Source organism: Apodemus sylvaticus, chromosome 12, assembly GCF_947179515.1.
Source record: "Apodemus sylvaticus chromosome 12, mApoSyl1.1, whole genome shotgun sequence".
NCBI classification, from domain to species: Eukaryota; Metazoa; Chordata; class Mammalia; order Rodentia; family Muridae; genus Apodemus; species Apodemus sylvaticus.
In genome coordinates this window covers 37,858,322-37,873,320 of record NC_067483.1, presented here as the reverse complement: position 1 = coordinate 37,873,320, position 14,999 = coordinate 37,858,322, and the positions used below count along the sequence as shown (strand labels likewise).

At 40.7% G+C, this 14,999-nt stretch overlaps 1 protein-coding gene across 6 annotated transcripts in view; it reads left to right on the top strand.

Annotated features, from left to right (window-relative positions):
* The window catches only part of Srgap2 (SLIT-ROBO Rho GTPase activating protein 2), a 248,152-nt gene that overhangs the window by 208,067 nt on the left and 25,086 nt on the right, over positions 1 to 14,999 (top strand). For all 6 annotated transcript variants that reach the window (XM_052201078.1, XM_052201076.1, XM_052201077.1 and 3 more), the window contains 4 exons: positions 241 to 265; positions 8,644 to 8,704; positions 13,416 to 13,493; positions 14,266 to 14,400. In XM_052201078.1, the coding sequence (XP_052057038.1) occupies positions 241 to 265; positions 8,644 to 8,704; positions 13,416 to 13,493; positions 14,266 to 14,400 (299 nt within the window). The remainder of the gene's footprint in view (positions 1 to 240; positions 266 to 8,643; positions 8,705 to 13,415; positions 13,494 to 14,265; positions 14,401 to 14,999) is intronic.

Below are 14,999 nucleotides of genomic sequence, written 5' to 3'. Positions count from 1 at the left end.
CTATGCTTTTATGGAAGAATAAAGTTTATTAGGCTTTTGTTGGAAAATAACTTGGCAAGTCTCTTAGCTTTTTCTGGGACTGATCTCAAAATTGTGATGTTTTGTTACCTGCTGTTACAGTTGTTTTATGTGATTTAAAGCTTTAGTTCTGTGCTAGGAATGGTTGTCTCATTCTGTCCCCTTTTCTCTTTCCTTCCTGTTGCTGCACTGGTCCTTTCTGGTTTGGTGGGGCAACCACAGGCGCAGCTCGACCGTGAGGAAACAGGTAAGAGCCCAACAGAGCCAGACTGTCTAGCCTGGCTCAGGAAAACCAAAGGATCTCATGGCTTGCCTGTGAGCTTGTGCTTATGCTCAGTGTTGCCGTTAGTTACGGTTTGGTTAAGATTGCAGCAGCCACTGATTCCAAGGTGGCTAGGATCCTCCTAGGCCTCATGACCCAGTCTTCTCCTTGTCAGATCTTCGGAAATCCAACACCATTTAACTTTCTTACAGATGAAGTTTGACTTAAACTTGGACAATTGTTCTGTAACAGCCAATGATGTCCTTCACTATGAGAACATAAAGAGGCCTCACACTTCCTTACATATACACTAATAACACCAACAGCTCAAAATAGCTGATTCTCAACCTAAAATGGCTTACTAAAGTTTGTAGGTTTTGCTTGCTTCTGTTAACATTGTCTTCTTAGATGTATTCCTGACATACCCTAATAATGTACATATGAACCTGTTTTGGGAGTGATACAAAAGAAGTGTTCTTGACAGATTTACACTGACTTTCACCATTGTATTAAAATTTACCCTTGAAGCCGGGTGGTGGCGCACGCCTGTAATCCCAGTACTCTGGGAGGCAGAGGCAGGTGGATTTCTGAGTTCAAGGCCAGCCTGATCTAGAGTGAGTTCCAGGACAGCCAGGGCTATACAGAGAAACCCTGTCTAGAAAAAACCAAATCCAAAAAAAAGTTAAAAAAAAAATTTACCCATAAGCAGCCAGTTCTTACCCATGTTAGGAGGAGTCTTAGCAGTGGCCTTGAGTATTCCACATCCAGGGAAATCTCAGTACAATTCCTACTTACTTTAAAAGGAAAAATATTTAAATGAAGTGTATTTTTGCAGTAGCAAAATTCCATTCACTAATTATAGTCTATGGTAAGTAGTGAAGTGACTTCATGTTCCCTAAGCTGCTCACACCAGCTTTGCAGGAGGGAAAGTTACAAGTACAGGGTGGAAGCAGGGCTCAGAAATAGCCTTCTGTCTACCCAGGAGAGAGCTGATCCAGGCCTTCTTAAAAAGTCATTTGCAGGAACTGGAGAGATGGCTCAGCTGTTAGGAGCACTGTCTGCTCTTCCAGAGGTCCTGAGTTCAATTCCTAGCAACCACATGGTGGCTCACAGCCATCTGTAATGCCATTCAGTTTCCTCTTCTAATGTGTCTGAAGACAGCAAAGTGTACTCATATAAATAAAATAATTATTTTTAAAAAGAGTTGAAGTTGATAAAAATTATATATATGTATATATAGATATACATATACACACACACATATATATGTGTGTGTATATATATATATATATATATAAAATCATTTGCAGGGCTGGAAAGATGGCTCAGCAGTTAAGGGCATTCACTGCTCTTCCAGAGGACTTAAATTTTCAGCACCCATGTCTAGCCACTTACAGCTGCCTGTAATTCTAGCTCCAGGAGATCCAACACCATCTCTGGCCTATTGGGTACCTGCATATATGTGGTATAAATAACAAATAACTATGAACATGACTTTTTTATGTCAGCTGTAATGCACAGAGGTCCTAGATTCAGGGCAATCATCAGGTGCAGAGGGTACAGGGTTTCTGGACTATCCCCAGCCACAGCACTCTCTCTGTGGATCTGACTACTCTGCCGTTGTGAGCAGTCCACTGTGGTATTCACTTGGCACAGCTTTGTTGTCTCCTCAGCCTCTCAATTCATTGAAGATTTGTTTATTGTATTTTGTGTGTATCTGCGTTTGGCCTGCATGTATGTGTGTACATTATATGCATGCCTGGTGCCTGTGTGGAAGGGAGAGAGGGTTGTCAGATCCCGTGAAACTGGGGATAGTCATCAGTCACTGTGTGGGTTCTAATCCACTGAGTGGATCCTGATCTAGACCTGGGTCTTCTGCTAAGGCAGCAAATACTCGTAGTTGCGCAGCCATTTCTCTAGCCTTCATCTTCCGCTTGACTATAGATGTCATGTTAATGAGAAAAAAACCAATCTTTTCTCTTCTTTCTTTTGTTTTTATTTTTCCTTTTTATTTATTATTTTTTTAAGTACAGCATCTTACTTACTGTACAGTCCAATCTGACTTTGAACTTATGATCCTTATACCTCTGCTTCACAAATTCTAGGACTACAGGCATGTGCTAGCAGACCTGGCTATACATTTTTTAAATGAGAAAAATTTTACTGTAACGTTCTACCATCTTATTCTTATAATTCTTTTTTCTCCTTTCAGGGTTTCTCTTAAAAACTCGAGAGGAATGGAATGTCTCTCAGAGATAATTTATTGCATATAATTATTAATAGGCATATATCTTATCGACTAAGCAACCACTGTTTCTTTATTACCAAGAACAGGCTTGAACTTGAAATTTGTTTCTTTTCATTTCTGATCTAACTCTAGGCTTCCTGCTTAGACCTAGAGCTTGCATGTAGGAACTTTGCAGCTTCTGCTGTAGCTGCAGGAGTGCTGGAGTTTGGTAGGTAGTACTGCCCTGACCAGGTTCACCATCAACAGGGATGACACCTGCCTGTTCTACATAGCATATTGCTGCACGAAACCATTTGCAGGCAAGGTATCAGATTTGCATCAGAATCCAGGATTTGCCACATCCCAAAAGCCCCTTTAATTGGATTTTCTTATAGTTTTTCTCTGGCAAGAAGTTTTTCTTAAATGATAAGAATAGTAAAATTGGGCTGAAGAGATGGCTCAGAGGTTAAGAGCACTAACTGCGCTTCCATAGGTCCTGAGTTCAATTCCCAGAAACCACATGGTGGCTCACAACCATCTGTAGTGAGATCTGGTGCCTTTTTCTGGTGTGCAGGCATACGTGCATGTAGAATACTGTATACTAAACAGTTAAATCTTAAAAAAAAAAAAAAGTAAAATCATAATTTAGAAGATCTTGTTTGTATAAATAACCAGAAAATCAATGTTTGTTTCTTATAAATCAGTCAAATAAGAGCCATAATCTGGAAATTTGTTTTCCTGTAGAGAGTAAGTTCAAACTGATACAGACCTTCCTAAAAAGGAGGAGACCCTGAGCTGTTACTTCCAGGCCTCCTTGCCCCCCTCAAGCCCTTCCTTTCCTCTCCTGCCCATAACTTCCCTCACTTTTTCCCTGACCCTTCTTCCTCTGATCCTTGAAATTTAAATGTTTACCTTAAGTGTGCTCTACTTCGTGCTTGTCTCTTTTTTAAAAGATTCATTTATTTTATTTTATGTGTATGGGTGTTTGGCCAACAAGTCTGTGTGCCATGTGTATGCAGTACCCGTGGAAACCAGAAGAGGGCATCAGATCCTGTGGAGCTGGAGTTAGAATGGTTGTTAGTTGCCATGTGAGGGCTGAAAACTATTCTCAACAGTAAAAGAACTTCTGGGGGAATTAGTATCCCAGACCTCAAGCAATACTACAGAGCAATAGTGTTAAAAACTGCATGGTATTGGCACAGGGACAGGCAAGTGGACCAATGGAATAGAATTGAAGACCCAGAAATGAATCCACACACCTATGGTCACTTGATCTTCAACAAAGGAGAGGAAAACATCCAGTGGAAAAAAGATAGCCTTTTCAACAAATGGTGCTGGTTCAATTGGAGGTCAGCATGCAGAAGAATGCGAATTGATCAATTCTTATCTCCATGTACTAAACTCCACTCCAAGTGGATCAAGGACCTCCATGTAAAACCAGACACACTGAAACTAATAGAAAAGAAACAGGAGAAAACCCTTGAGGACATAGGCACAGGGGAAAAGCTCCTGAACAGAACACCAATAGCTTATGCTCTAAGATCAAGAATTACAAATGGGATCTCATAACATTACAAAGTTTCTGTAAGGCAAAGGACATCGTCAAAAGGACAAAACGGCAACCAACAAATTGGGAAAAGATCTTCACCAACCCTACATCCAATAGAGGGCTAATATCCAATATATACAAAGAACTCAAGAAGTTAGACCCCAGGGAACCAAACAACCCTATTAAAAAATGGGGTGCGGATCTAAACAAAGAATTTTCACCTGAAGAAATTTGGATGGCGAGAAGCACCTTAAGAAATGCTCAACATCATTAGCCATTAGGGAAATGCAAATCAAAACAACCCTGAGATTTCACCTCACACCAGTCAGAATGGCTAAGGTTAAAAACTCAGGAGACAGCAGGTGTTGGCAAGGATGTGGAGAAAGAGGAACACTCTTTCACTGCTGGTGGGATTGTATGATGGTACAACCACTCTGGAAATCAGTCTGGCAGTTCCTAAGAAAACTGGACATGACACTTCCAGAGGACCCTGCTATACCACTCCTGGGCATATACCCAGAGGATTCCCCAGCATGCAATAAGGACACATGCTCCACTATGTTTGTAGCAGCCTTATTTATAATAGCCAGAAGCTGGAAAGAACCCAGATATCCCTCATTGGAGGAATGGATACAGAAAATGTGGTATATATACACAATGGAGTACTATTCAGCAATTAAAAACAATGAATTCATGAATTTTTTAGGCAAATGGATGGAACTGGAAAATATCATCCTTAGCGAGGTAACGCAATCACAAAAGAATACACATGGAATGCAATCATTTATAAGTAGATATTAATTAGCCCTGAAGCTCTGAATACTGAAGATACAATTAGCATATCAAATGATTCCCATGAAGAAGGAAGAAGAGGGCCCTAATCTTGGAAAGGCTTGATCCAGCATTGTAGGGGAGTACCAGGACAGAGCAAAAGGAGGGGGAAAGATAGGAAAATGGATGGAGAGAAAAGGACTTATGGGACATATGGGGGGGGGCGGGACTTATGGGACATATGGGACTGGGAAAGGGGAAAGCTTTTAGAATGTAAACAAAGAATATAGAAAATTTTTAAAAAGATGAAAAAAACTGAACCTGGCCAGAAAAGGGGAAATCATTTGAAATGTAAATAAAAAATATATCGAATAAAAAAAAGAAAGAAAGAAAACTGAACCTGGGCCCATGCAAGAACAAGTGCTCTTAACCACTGCCAGGCATCATGCAGTATCTACATGTATTAAAATACATAGTATCCCATTAATACATACAGATTTTATGTACCAGCTTAAAAAATAAGTTTTAAGATTAAAAGAAAACTTAAATCCAATTAATACTAAAAGAAATAAACTTTGCCAAACTGTGAATGTTGTATAGTTGTCTTCCTGATCGTTTTCCCCTGTAAGTTACTGACTGCTGCTCTATTCTCTCCAAGTGATACCAGCTGTCACTTCCCTCAGCCTCCTTCATCTGGTTGAATGGGAACTTGCCCTGGCTATCCTTACTAACCCTTTCCAACTAAGGTCAAAATACTGTGAGCCAAATAATGAAACTGACATCGATCTAACTTTGAGAAAAGAAGGGAAAAGAAAAAAGCAATGGATGAAAAACAGTGCTGGGGAAGTTTGTGTAGGACTTTGTGGGTACCTTGGGAACACATAGGCACATCTGGGGAAGTGAATTCACTTGTGGCTTAGAAACATTACAGGTAGCAGCAAGGGTGATGGGGGCATCTGAAACCTCTGAGCTCTTGTTCCTTACTACCTTAGACACCTGCCTTAAACACCATTCTAGCCTTCTGTGGTAGGAGAGGTAGCTCTGCTCTATCCTTGTCTGCCATAGAGTAGTTCCCTGGGTTACTTCTGCTGGTCTCTTGGCGACAACAGGCATACAAGTTGGCTTTTGTACCTTGTTCCCTGAGAACTCTACAGAAGTCAGCCTACTGTTGGTGTTACATGCCCTGCTCATGCAGACAGAGCCCTGCATTCCATAGTTTACTAATGCTAGGAACCTGCAAGTTTCCAGTGTCCTCCATGAATGTTAGATAAAAATCTGGGACCAGAAAAGCTATGCAAATCTGTTCTGCTACCTTCATTATCTCTCCTGCTACATAATTTTCTAAGAATGGAGGCCTTTCTCCTTGGAATAGTTGAGCCTTGTGTTTACATTAAAATAAGGGATAAAGGACAATGATCCTCCTAGGATTACTTGGCCTGACACGGTTACTTGATGTAACAGAATGTCTGATTCTGGCTGCTGTTCTCTCTAGACAAGCTAGAGGAAGCAGTCAGTTTGGGGTTGCAAACATGAGCACTTGGAGCTAGGTGTGAGCATCACACATCATCAGTCCCAGGGAAGAAGAGGCAGGCGGATTTCTGAGTGAGTCTGAGGCCAACCTGATGTACATAATGAGTTCCAGGCCAACCAAGGCTACTTAGGGAGACCCTGTCTCCAAAGAAAACAACAATAATGTGAGCATTTTATGACACTGAGCCCTTTCTGGCTCCAGCTCCACGTTGGCAGCATCCTGACCCCTGGCAAGCTTGGAACCTACATCTCTTGGCCTGGAACCAGGCCATCTCTTCTCTCAGCCTGACTCTTTCATGAAACCCAGCTGCTTCCCTTATAGTATCCAAACTCATGGCTACAGTTGAAAATTCAAAGCCAGATGGGTATAATCCAACCTGTGAAATGGGCAGAGGATATAAGGCTCTACCATACTGTAGTCTAGTCTTGCCTGAATATCTGAAACTAAGTTTAGAGCATCTCTTATGTTCCTCATTCATAAAGATGAATTGTTACTCATGTGGCTCCATTACAAAACCTTTCTGATTTTCAGTAATAATTGGCAAGCACTGTTTGCTACCCTTACAGTCTGTAGTATGAGTGACAGCAAAGTATTCAGTAATAAAGAAACCTCATTTCCACACTAAACCTCATTTCTACGTTATCTAAAATACTTTGTATGTGGCCTAACACCCCTATGAATGTAGACATAAATATTCAGGTACTTGGGACTGGGGAGATGGCCAAGTGGTCATAAGCACAGCTGCTCTTGCAGAGGACCCTCATTCAGTTCATGGGTGCCTTACATCCACCTGCAGCTCTAATCCCGGAGATCCAGTGTGCTCTTCTGGCCTCTTTGGATATCAGCAAACAAGTGGTACATAGGCATGCATGTAGGCAAAACACTCATACATACAAAATTCAATAAATACAGATTAAAATTTAAAAAACAAACACGTATATTCATGTACCAATAAAACATGTGGCTAGCCACTAGTCCCTTCCTCAGTCTGTAGACAGCATGAAACCCATATGAAATCCATATGAATTCACTGGCAGTCAGGAGTGTATGTCAAAGGACAAGGCGGAGTGGACATCTGCGGCTCCTCCTAGCCAAGAGTCACTTCTTCTTTTCTTTTTTACCTTTATTGTGCCAACTAAATCATTTTTCTTTTAGATTTTTAAGTTTTATTTTTTATGTGCAGTGGGTTGGCTGTTTTGCTTCTCCTATCTATCTGTCTATCTATCTATCTATCTCTTTCCTGCTAAAGACTATATCCCTTTTTGGTCATCTTTAAAATCTTCTACTACCATTTCTACAAACATGTCCATAGTTACCACCATAGGGCCTGCCTGCACTTCCTCCACAAATACTGCTGCCCTTCATAGTTCCCTCCAGCAAAATTCCATCCTTCATTGTAACACATATCCTCCTCACCACCATATCTACCACCTTGGTTTCCATATCCTGGTTTACCCCCCAGCCACCCTCCACCACCACAGCCTCTCTACGACCATAACCAGGACCACCACCATGCCCTCCTCTTCCACTAAAATTTTCACCATGACCAAAATTACTCCCACCACCTTAAAAAGTTTCCTTCTTGACCTATAGAGCTGACAGATTCACCTCCACCACCTCTCTATTATCCAGCAGATGGCATGTCTTGTTTAGAAAAGACCTGATTCCCTCACATTTATGACCATTAACTGTGGTGTTTCTAAACAGTTTTAACAACTGCATCATGACCATCAAGTTACAAAAGCAAATCCTGTTTTTTTCTACTCTTGTTTATCCTCCATAACTTGTATGGTTTTGATCTTCCCATACTTTTCAAAGTAGTCTCGCAACTTATACCATCAACAGAATTTTTTTTCACTGTTAACAAGCACCAGGCTTTAAAGAATCCTTTCTAAAAAACAGTTATCTCTGGTTCTACCACACCCCATCAACCTTGTGTGCTGAGGCATATGTTGGTACATCTATTTCTTCAACACAAGAGTAAGTTCACAAAAACAAAGCCCCTGGAATATTTTCTTTGGGGAAATTTCTCATTACTATACTGTCTGTAGGTGTTTCTCAATTCTCAACACATTCTCTTAAACTGTCATCTATAGTTTCAAACAGCTTCCTCGAGTGCTCTGGTTCCTTCCGATCATGGCCTTCCTTCTCTTCCCCTCCACCACCAGCATCAATGAACAGTCAGGCTGGGGTCCACCACACAGCAGTGTTATCTCCATTTTGAGACCAGACTCATGTCTTCTATTTTTAGTTTTTGATTTCTATATTTCTTTTTTGTTTTTCAGGATTCCAGCCAGGCAATCCCTCTGGTGGTAGAAAGCTGCATCCGGTTTATTAGCAGACATGGTAAGCAGAAATACAGCTTTGCTCATATTTGTGCAAAAAGTTAGAACTTCAAAGGATCCTTTATAGAACAAGAACAGAGACAGATGGAACTGGAGAAATGGTTGGTGATTAAGATCACTTGCTGCACAGCCATGAGGACCTTAGTTCAGATTCCAAAACTTACTTAACAAGGAGGGCAGGATCTTATACACAACTGTAACTCTAGTTCTGTGGAAGGCAAAGACAGGAGGACCTCTGGGGGCTTGGTGGCTACCACCCCACCCCTAAAAAGAATCCTATAAGGAAAGGAGAAAGACACTGCCTCGAGGGAGTGTCTCAAAGGCAGAGAGTATTAGAGTAGAGAACAACCAACACTGGCCTCTGGCCTCTGGCCTCCTTAGCTACACACAGGCACATGTACACATTTATGTGCATATACACCAGAGAGAGGCAAGAGATTGCCTTCCCATCCTCCCATTCTTAGAAAAGGAATAAAGTCTTAACTCATTCATGTACTGTTTCTCCTTCAGAAAGGCTACAACTCGGGAATAGATAATGTTTTGACCTAGCCCCTTACCATGCTCTTTTGTAGTTCCAGAGTTTTAAATGCCAGCTGCTTTGTGAAAACGAGCAGCTAGACTGTGTGTGGTGGTGGTGGTGGTGGTGGTGGTGGTGGTGGTGGTGGTGGTGGTAATGAAGCCAATAGTTATAGTCTTGTTATATGTAGGTATCTTCTATGCCATACCCTAACCATTTTGTCCCATTAGCTGTACTGGAATGGTTTGAACAATTCCATCTCTGATGTTGCACTGATTGTATATATAATATTTGGATTTTGTCTTAATTTGGTTTCACTGGATATCATGTTCCTATGAGCTCAATAACTGTTGTAAACTTGTATCAACCTTTTGAGGGTCTTCAGGAACTGACTCTCAACATTAGTCAAGTTATATTTACTCTTTTGCTTGGACAAAGCTAAGAGATTTAGCTCTGTTCTTTATCAGCTAATGACCTCATTAGACAGACTTTAAGAATTACCAGCAAGTTTATTTTCCAAGGGTGAGAATATTTAGAATATCTATGCTGGCCTTTAACTGTTTAGAAACTGCATCAGAAATAGTTTTTAAATATTAAAATGTCCATCCTGGAGCTAAGGAAGCCAGGTAGCTTGTCTAAATTCCAAGGCACCTTTTTATTCTCTGTCTCCTTGCCTGCCTCCCTTTTCCCTAAAAACTGGACTATTTCTTAGATTCATTATTGAAACAGTAGTTATTTTAGCATTCTTGTATCATATCCCAATCTCCTTCAACTATAAATTTCTAATGTTCTCTCAGTTCTCTTGAAGTATGAGCACTATTGATCACTATTGAACAATCAACAAGTATTTTATAAGCCCCTCACCAGTGCTAAGCATCATGTATTGCCAAGAAAGAAAACATAAAGAGAAGTAATATATTAATCTTGTCTTTAAGTGGTTTTATGATGCATCTGGAAGAAAATAAGTGAGCAGATAAGTTAATGAAAAGAAATAAAGCAGTAACAGAATAAGAAATTTTACAAGAGAGCAGTAATTAATACCAAGGAGCTGGCAAAGATGAATTCAAGCTGAGTTCAGTAGAAGAATAATTGTTGGTTCCTAAAGAACAATGGGAAGTTGTGGATTCATTCATTCACCCATGCATTCATTTGTTCCTTCAATACAAAGTCTATATTGATTGCTTATTATAGTTCATAAAAAAGCTCTTCCAGAAACTTTTGTTCCACTGAAGAACAAACATGATCAGCCAGTAAACAAATTGACTTGGATATTTCCAGTGCTGGTGTATGTTATGAGAAAAGAAAGCAGGGTGCAAGATGGGAAGTGGAGAGAGGCCCTGTTGTAGTGGGTCATGAAAAGCCCACATTGTGGGTGGAGTTGTGGGGAAGAGGTAAGCAGTGTGTCCATCTGAGAATGAGTATTTTGTGGCAAAAGAACAGGAAGTGCAGGAACTATTGACATTTGTAAGCAAGTCCGGCAAGTCCACTCTTTCTGAAACAGAAAGAGTCAAGGAGGTTGACCGAAGATAAAGCCACAGACCAGTGCTAGGATAGCTTTGTTGGCTACAGTGGGTATATGTACATTTAATCGATTCATAACCTTTGTTAGCTTCAAAGTAGTCTATGGCACAGCAAATGTTAGGAATTTTTACATCCTAACTATCCTCTGGGAGATAAATGTTATAGTGCCCATTATAGAGATGAGTTAATTAACGTTTTTTAGTGCAGTGTCAGGGTGATCCATGAGGACTTAGAAGAGGAGGGATCTGAGGAACTAAAAGTAACCATGAAGAGATCCCTTTTTTTAATCTACCATTTTCTTTCTTTTTTGGGGGGGGGGGGTGGTGGATTTGGTTTTTTCGAGACAGGGTTTCTCTGTGTAGCCCTGGCTGTCCTGGAACTCACTCTGTAAACCAGGCTGGCCTCGAACTCAGAAATCTGCCTGCCTCTGCCTCCCAGAGTGCTAGGATTATAGGCGTGTGTCACCACCTCCTGGCTTAATCTACCATTTTCAAGAAAGTAATATGAGGTGGTGGTTTTAACAGTCAGGTCAAGAATTATCTAGGAGAACTTAGACAGCTAAGTCCAGCAGGTTTTATGTCATTTTCAAATTGTTTACCCAAATCCAAGGGAATTTTATGTTTTCATGTTAGTGTGTTCTAGGGAAAACACAGACTAAAAGATATGTTATTTTGTTTATGTTATACCAAAATGCCAACTGGGTATTCCTTTCTAGAAAACTTATTGTTTCTCCTCTCAGAATTATCACGTCACATATTTGAAAGGCTCTGTCTGGTGTGCCCGTGAGATGGCTCAGTGGGTAAAAGTGCTTGCCTCACAAGCCTGATAATGTGAGTTTAATCCTCAGAACATGGATTTCCACACGTGCCATAGCACACGCGCATTCACACATGCACACACATATACACATAAGTAAATTAATTAATTAACAATAATAATAAGTGGTCCTAATCTAGAGAATCCATTCTCTAGGAGAACTAGAAACCAGACTGAAGTAGAGCTCAGTATTTTAGGCCATTTGTCTGATTCCAGCGAGCTCATGTCTCATTTGTTCTTCCCTTGGTCCCACAGGCCTAAGCTACATTTCCTTAACCATCAAAAGCACTGAGCTGACCCTCTCAAAACGTTGTGTAGTACTTTCCCAGCTAAAACACACCAAGCAGCCTGGTTTGAGATGGCATTTCCTTATACTCTGTGTTTCCAATAAGTCCTGGAGTATGTTTCTGTATGTCCAGTCTTGGTATTTAGTATACATTTTATGTTTAAACAACAATTTCTGACTCTCATACCCCATTTGCTAACTAATGTAGTACCACCACGCTAGTATTGATGGGATTTTAATGTTGCTTGACATTCTCTGAGGAATTTTTTAGCAATTACCTCAGAGGAACAAACAGCTTACACCTTACGAAAAGCCAGGTAATGACATTCCTTCTCTTACTTTCAGTCAGATTCCACAATTTTAGTCTTGGTATACCTCCAGGATCTAACTAATTGAATACATCCCCCCCTCACTTCAAGGGCAGTTATGAAATAGCCAGCAAAATATAGCCTTATTCTCTTTTGTTGGTTTTTCTAGAATCAATGTAAGGTTTCTATCAAGGTTTTTGGAGGATCACAGAGAAATGTTGACAAAGGAGATCTAGGCTTGGAGAAAGGCTGAAAGTCCCGATACAACTGGAGATAGTAGTTAAGTCAATCAGTAGGGATTGTTTCCTGATTTTTCTTACTGGTTCACAGTTGCATGTGTGGTGCTCTCTGTAAATTGTGTCTAAAAACAATCAGGCCAAGATGGCTTCCTCTCATCCTCTATACATGCACAGCAAAAGGCCTCATGTCTGTCACTGAAAACTGAGTCTGTGACTGCAGCAACAAGCCTGCCTTTGAGCTCTGGTCCTGGTTCTTCTTGCCACTGTTCACCAGTCCCCTCATCTAGAAGATGGATTACTGCTAACCCTGACCTTGTATGGTTGTATGAGGACCAAGTACTCTCTAGGAAAGCATTACTGGCAGTCATTATATAAACATTATTTTTCATGACTATCTCTGCCCCAGCAAAATCATGAGAAGATAATTTTTGTACACCTCATAATGCAGTATATATATAAAAAAAAAAAAAAAGACAGAAGTCAGGGGCCAGTGCCTAGGACGAAGACTGACAAAGCTCTCTCCTGATTGGTCACTTTTGTTTTTATGTCCTCTGTTTTTTATTAGTTCAGAAATTTTTCCTAGAATAATGGGGATAGTGTTAAAATGCTAACAAAGTCATAACAACCGTCTTTCTCTAACCTCTAATGGTACCTACTGTTGTACCTGCCAGTACCCACTTCCGTTCTTGACTGTGAGCAATAAGAAAGCACCAGTGAGAGTTCCCACTCTCCAGGTAGGAACAGAGAACTGCAGGTGGGGAGGGCGGCCTGGTAGTCACTCTCCTTAGAAGCAGAGGCTGTGAGCATCCCTTAAGTCTCTGGCCTGATGCTTCCCTTACAGCTAATGCCTCGTAATCCTCCCAGAGACTTGCCCAGCATCAGTGCCCTCCTGTTTTTTCTCCTTTGTCCTAAAAAAGACAAGGACATTGTACCAGTGGAAATGGGACTTCTAATCCCATCCTTGTGGGATTTATGACTGTGAACTTGCTATTTTTCACTTTGACTACTTTATCTTGTGTCTCTAGGCCTACAACATGAAGGAATTTTTCGGGTGTCTGGATCACAAGTGGAAGTGAACGACATAAAAAATGCCTTTGAGAGAGGTGAGGTGGGAATGAACAGCCATAAGATAAGACTAAATGTTTGCTAACCTCAAGAGCTGCCTCCTCCTTTCCCTGTAGAGTTCTCTGTGCTTATAAAGCCAAGAAATTGCCTGTTCTCTCTGTATTTTGAGTAGATACACAGAGAGATACTGGGGCATGTCCCAGCTTCCTTCTTTCTTAGCCCCACCCATCCTGCTTCATTCCTATGGTGATCTGCCAGAAACCCAAGTCCTCACTATATATCTAAGCAGTTTATAGCCTTATCCAGAACCCTAGGTAGCAGTTAATATCAAGGCTAATGTGCCTCTTCATTGTAGCCCATTTATCATCTTGTGGTCTATTAAGGTAATGGGCAAGCTTTGGCAATTTCTGTCATTGTAATTGATATATAGTTTCAATTTAGGGTTGGTGTTATCATTAAATTTAATTACACTTGATATGAAATTTTCCATGGGGATTCTTGGATGACTGTTCTGTCGGGGGTGTCCACTGCTATGGTAGTCAGAGAACTGGCCTCCTGGCCTTGTTTTCCCTCCACCAAGGCTCAGTCTCCTTTAAGTTTCATGACTCTTGTGAGAGAAACAGTTCCTGGTTTCTACCTCCACAGGGAATGTTCGTTAGACTGAGCAGTGCCACACTATGGCCATCAGGCTGGGCAGAGAGAATGAGATGAGGATGTAAATAGGTCACTCCTCCATCACCTCTGCCTCGTCCTCTGTGCCTTGCCTAACTCTCTTTCTTTCCTTTTGGGATGGGGGCTACCTATCTTCAGGAGAGGACCCCCTGGCTGGGGACCAGAATGACCATGACATGGACTCCATAGCTGGTGTCCTCAAGCTTTACTTCCGGGGCCTGGAACACCCGCTCTTCCCCAAAGACATCTTCCATGACTTGATTGCCTGTGTCAGTAAGTATCATATGCCCCATGAATGGCAGCAAGATATTTGAAAACTTTCATTGATTTGTTTCCTCAGAAGCTTTTCAATAAAGTTTTTTGTTTTTTACATATTTCTTCCCGTGAGTTTCTCCTCTTTCTCCACTATTTTATCCCTAGTAGGGGAAAAGAAAGAATGATTTAATGGTAATAGCATAGAATTTAAGTCAAGACTCCTTGCTTTTTTTTTTTATCTAATTTATCTCAGTCATTAATTCCTTTCTATCTCTGGATTTTATCTTTTTTAGTAAAATGCTTTTATATTCATCCGTAAAATCCAGTCTTGTCAGATACTTGAAGCTTATACACAATGTTGGAGCTATTAATAGGACCAGAGGAAAGTGAAAACACAGACCATGCTCCCTGCTTGTTGTTTTGTATGTGCCATAGCTTACCTGATATATATATATATTTCACATCTGTCTGGAAACAAGAAAAGGCCCTCTATGTATTTATAAGTACCATTTAATATTTTCCCAGAGAATGATCTCTATTTTCGTTAAAGTTCTCTGTTAAGGCATGAAAAGCTATTCCTAGACATTTAGCTTAGTTGGTGATACTGAAACATCCTA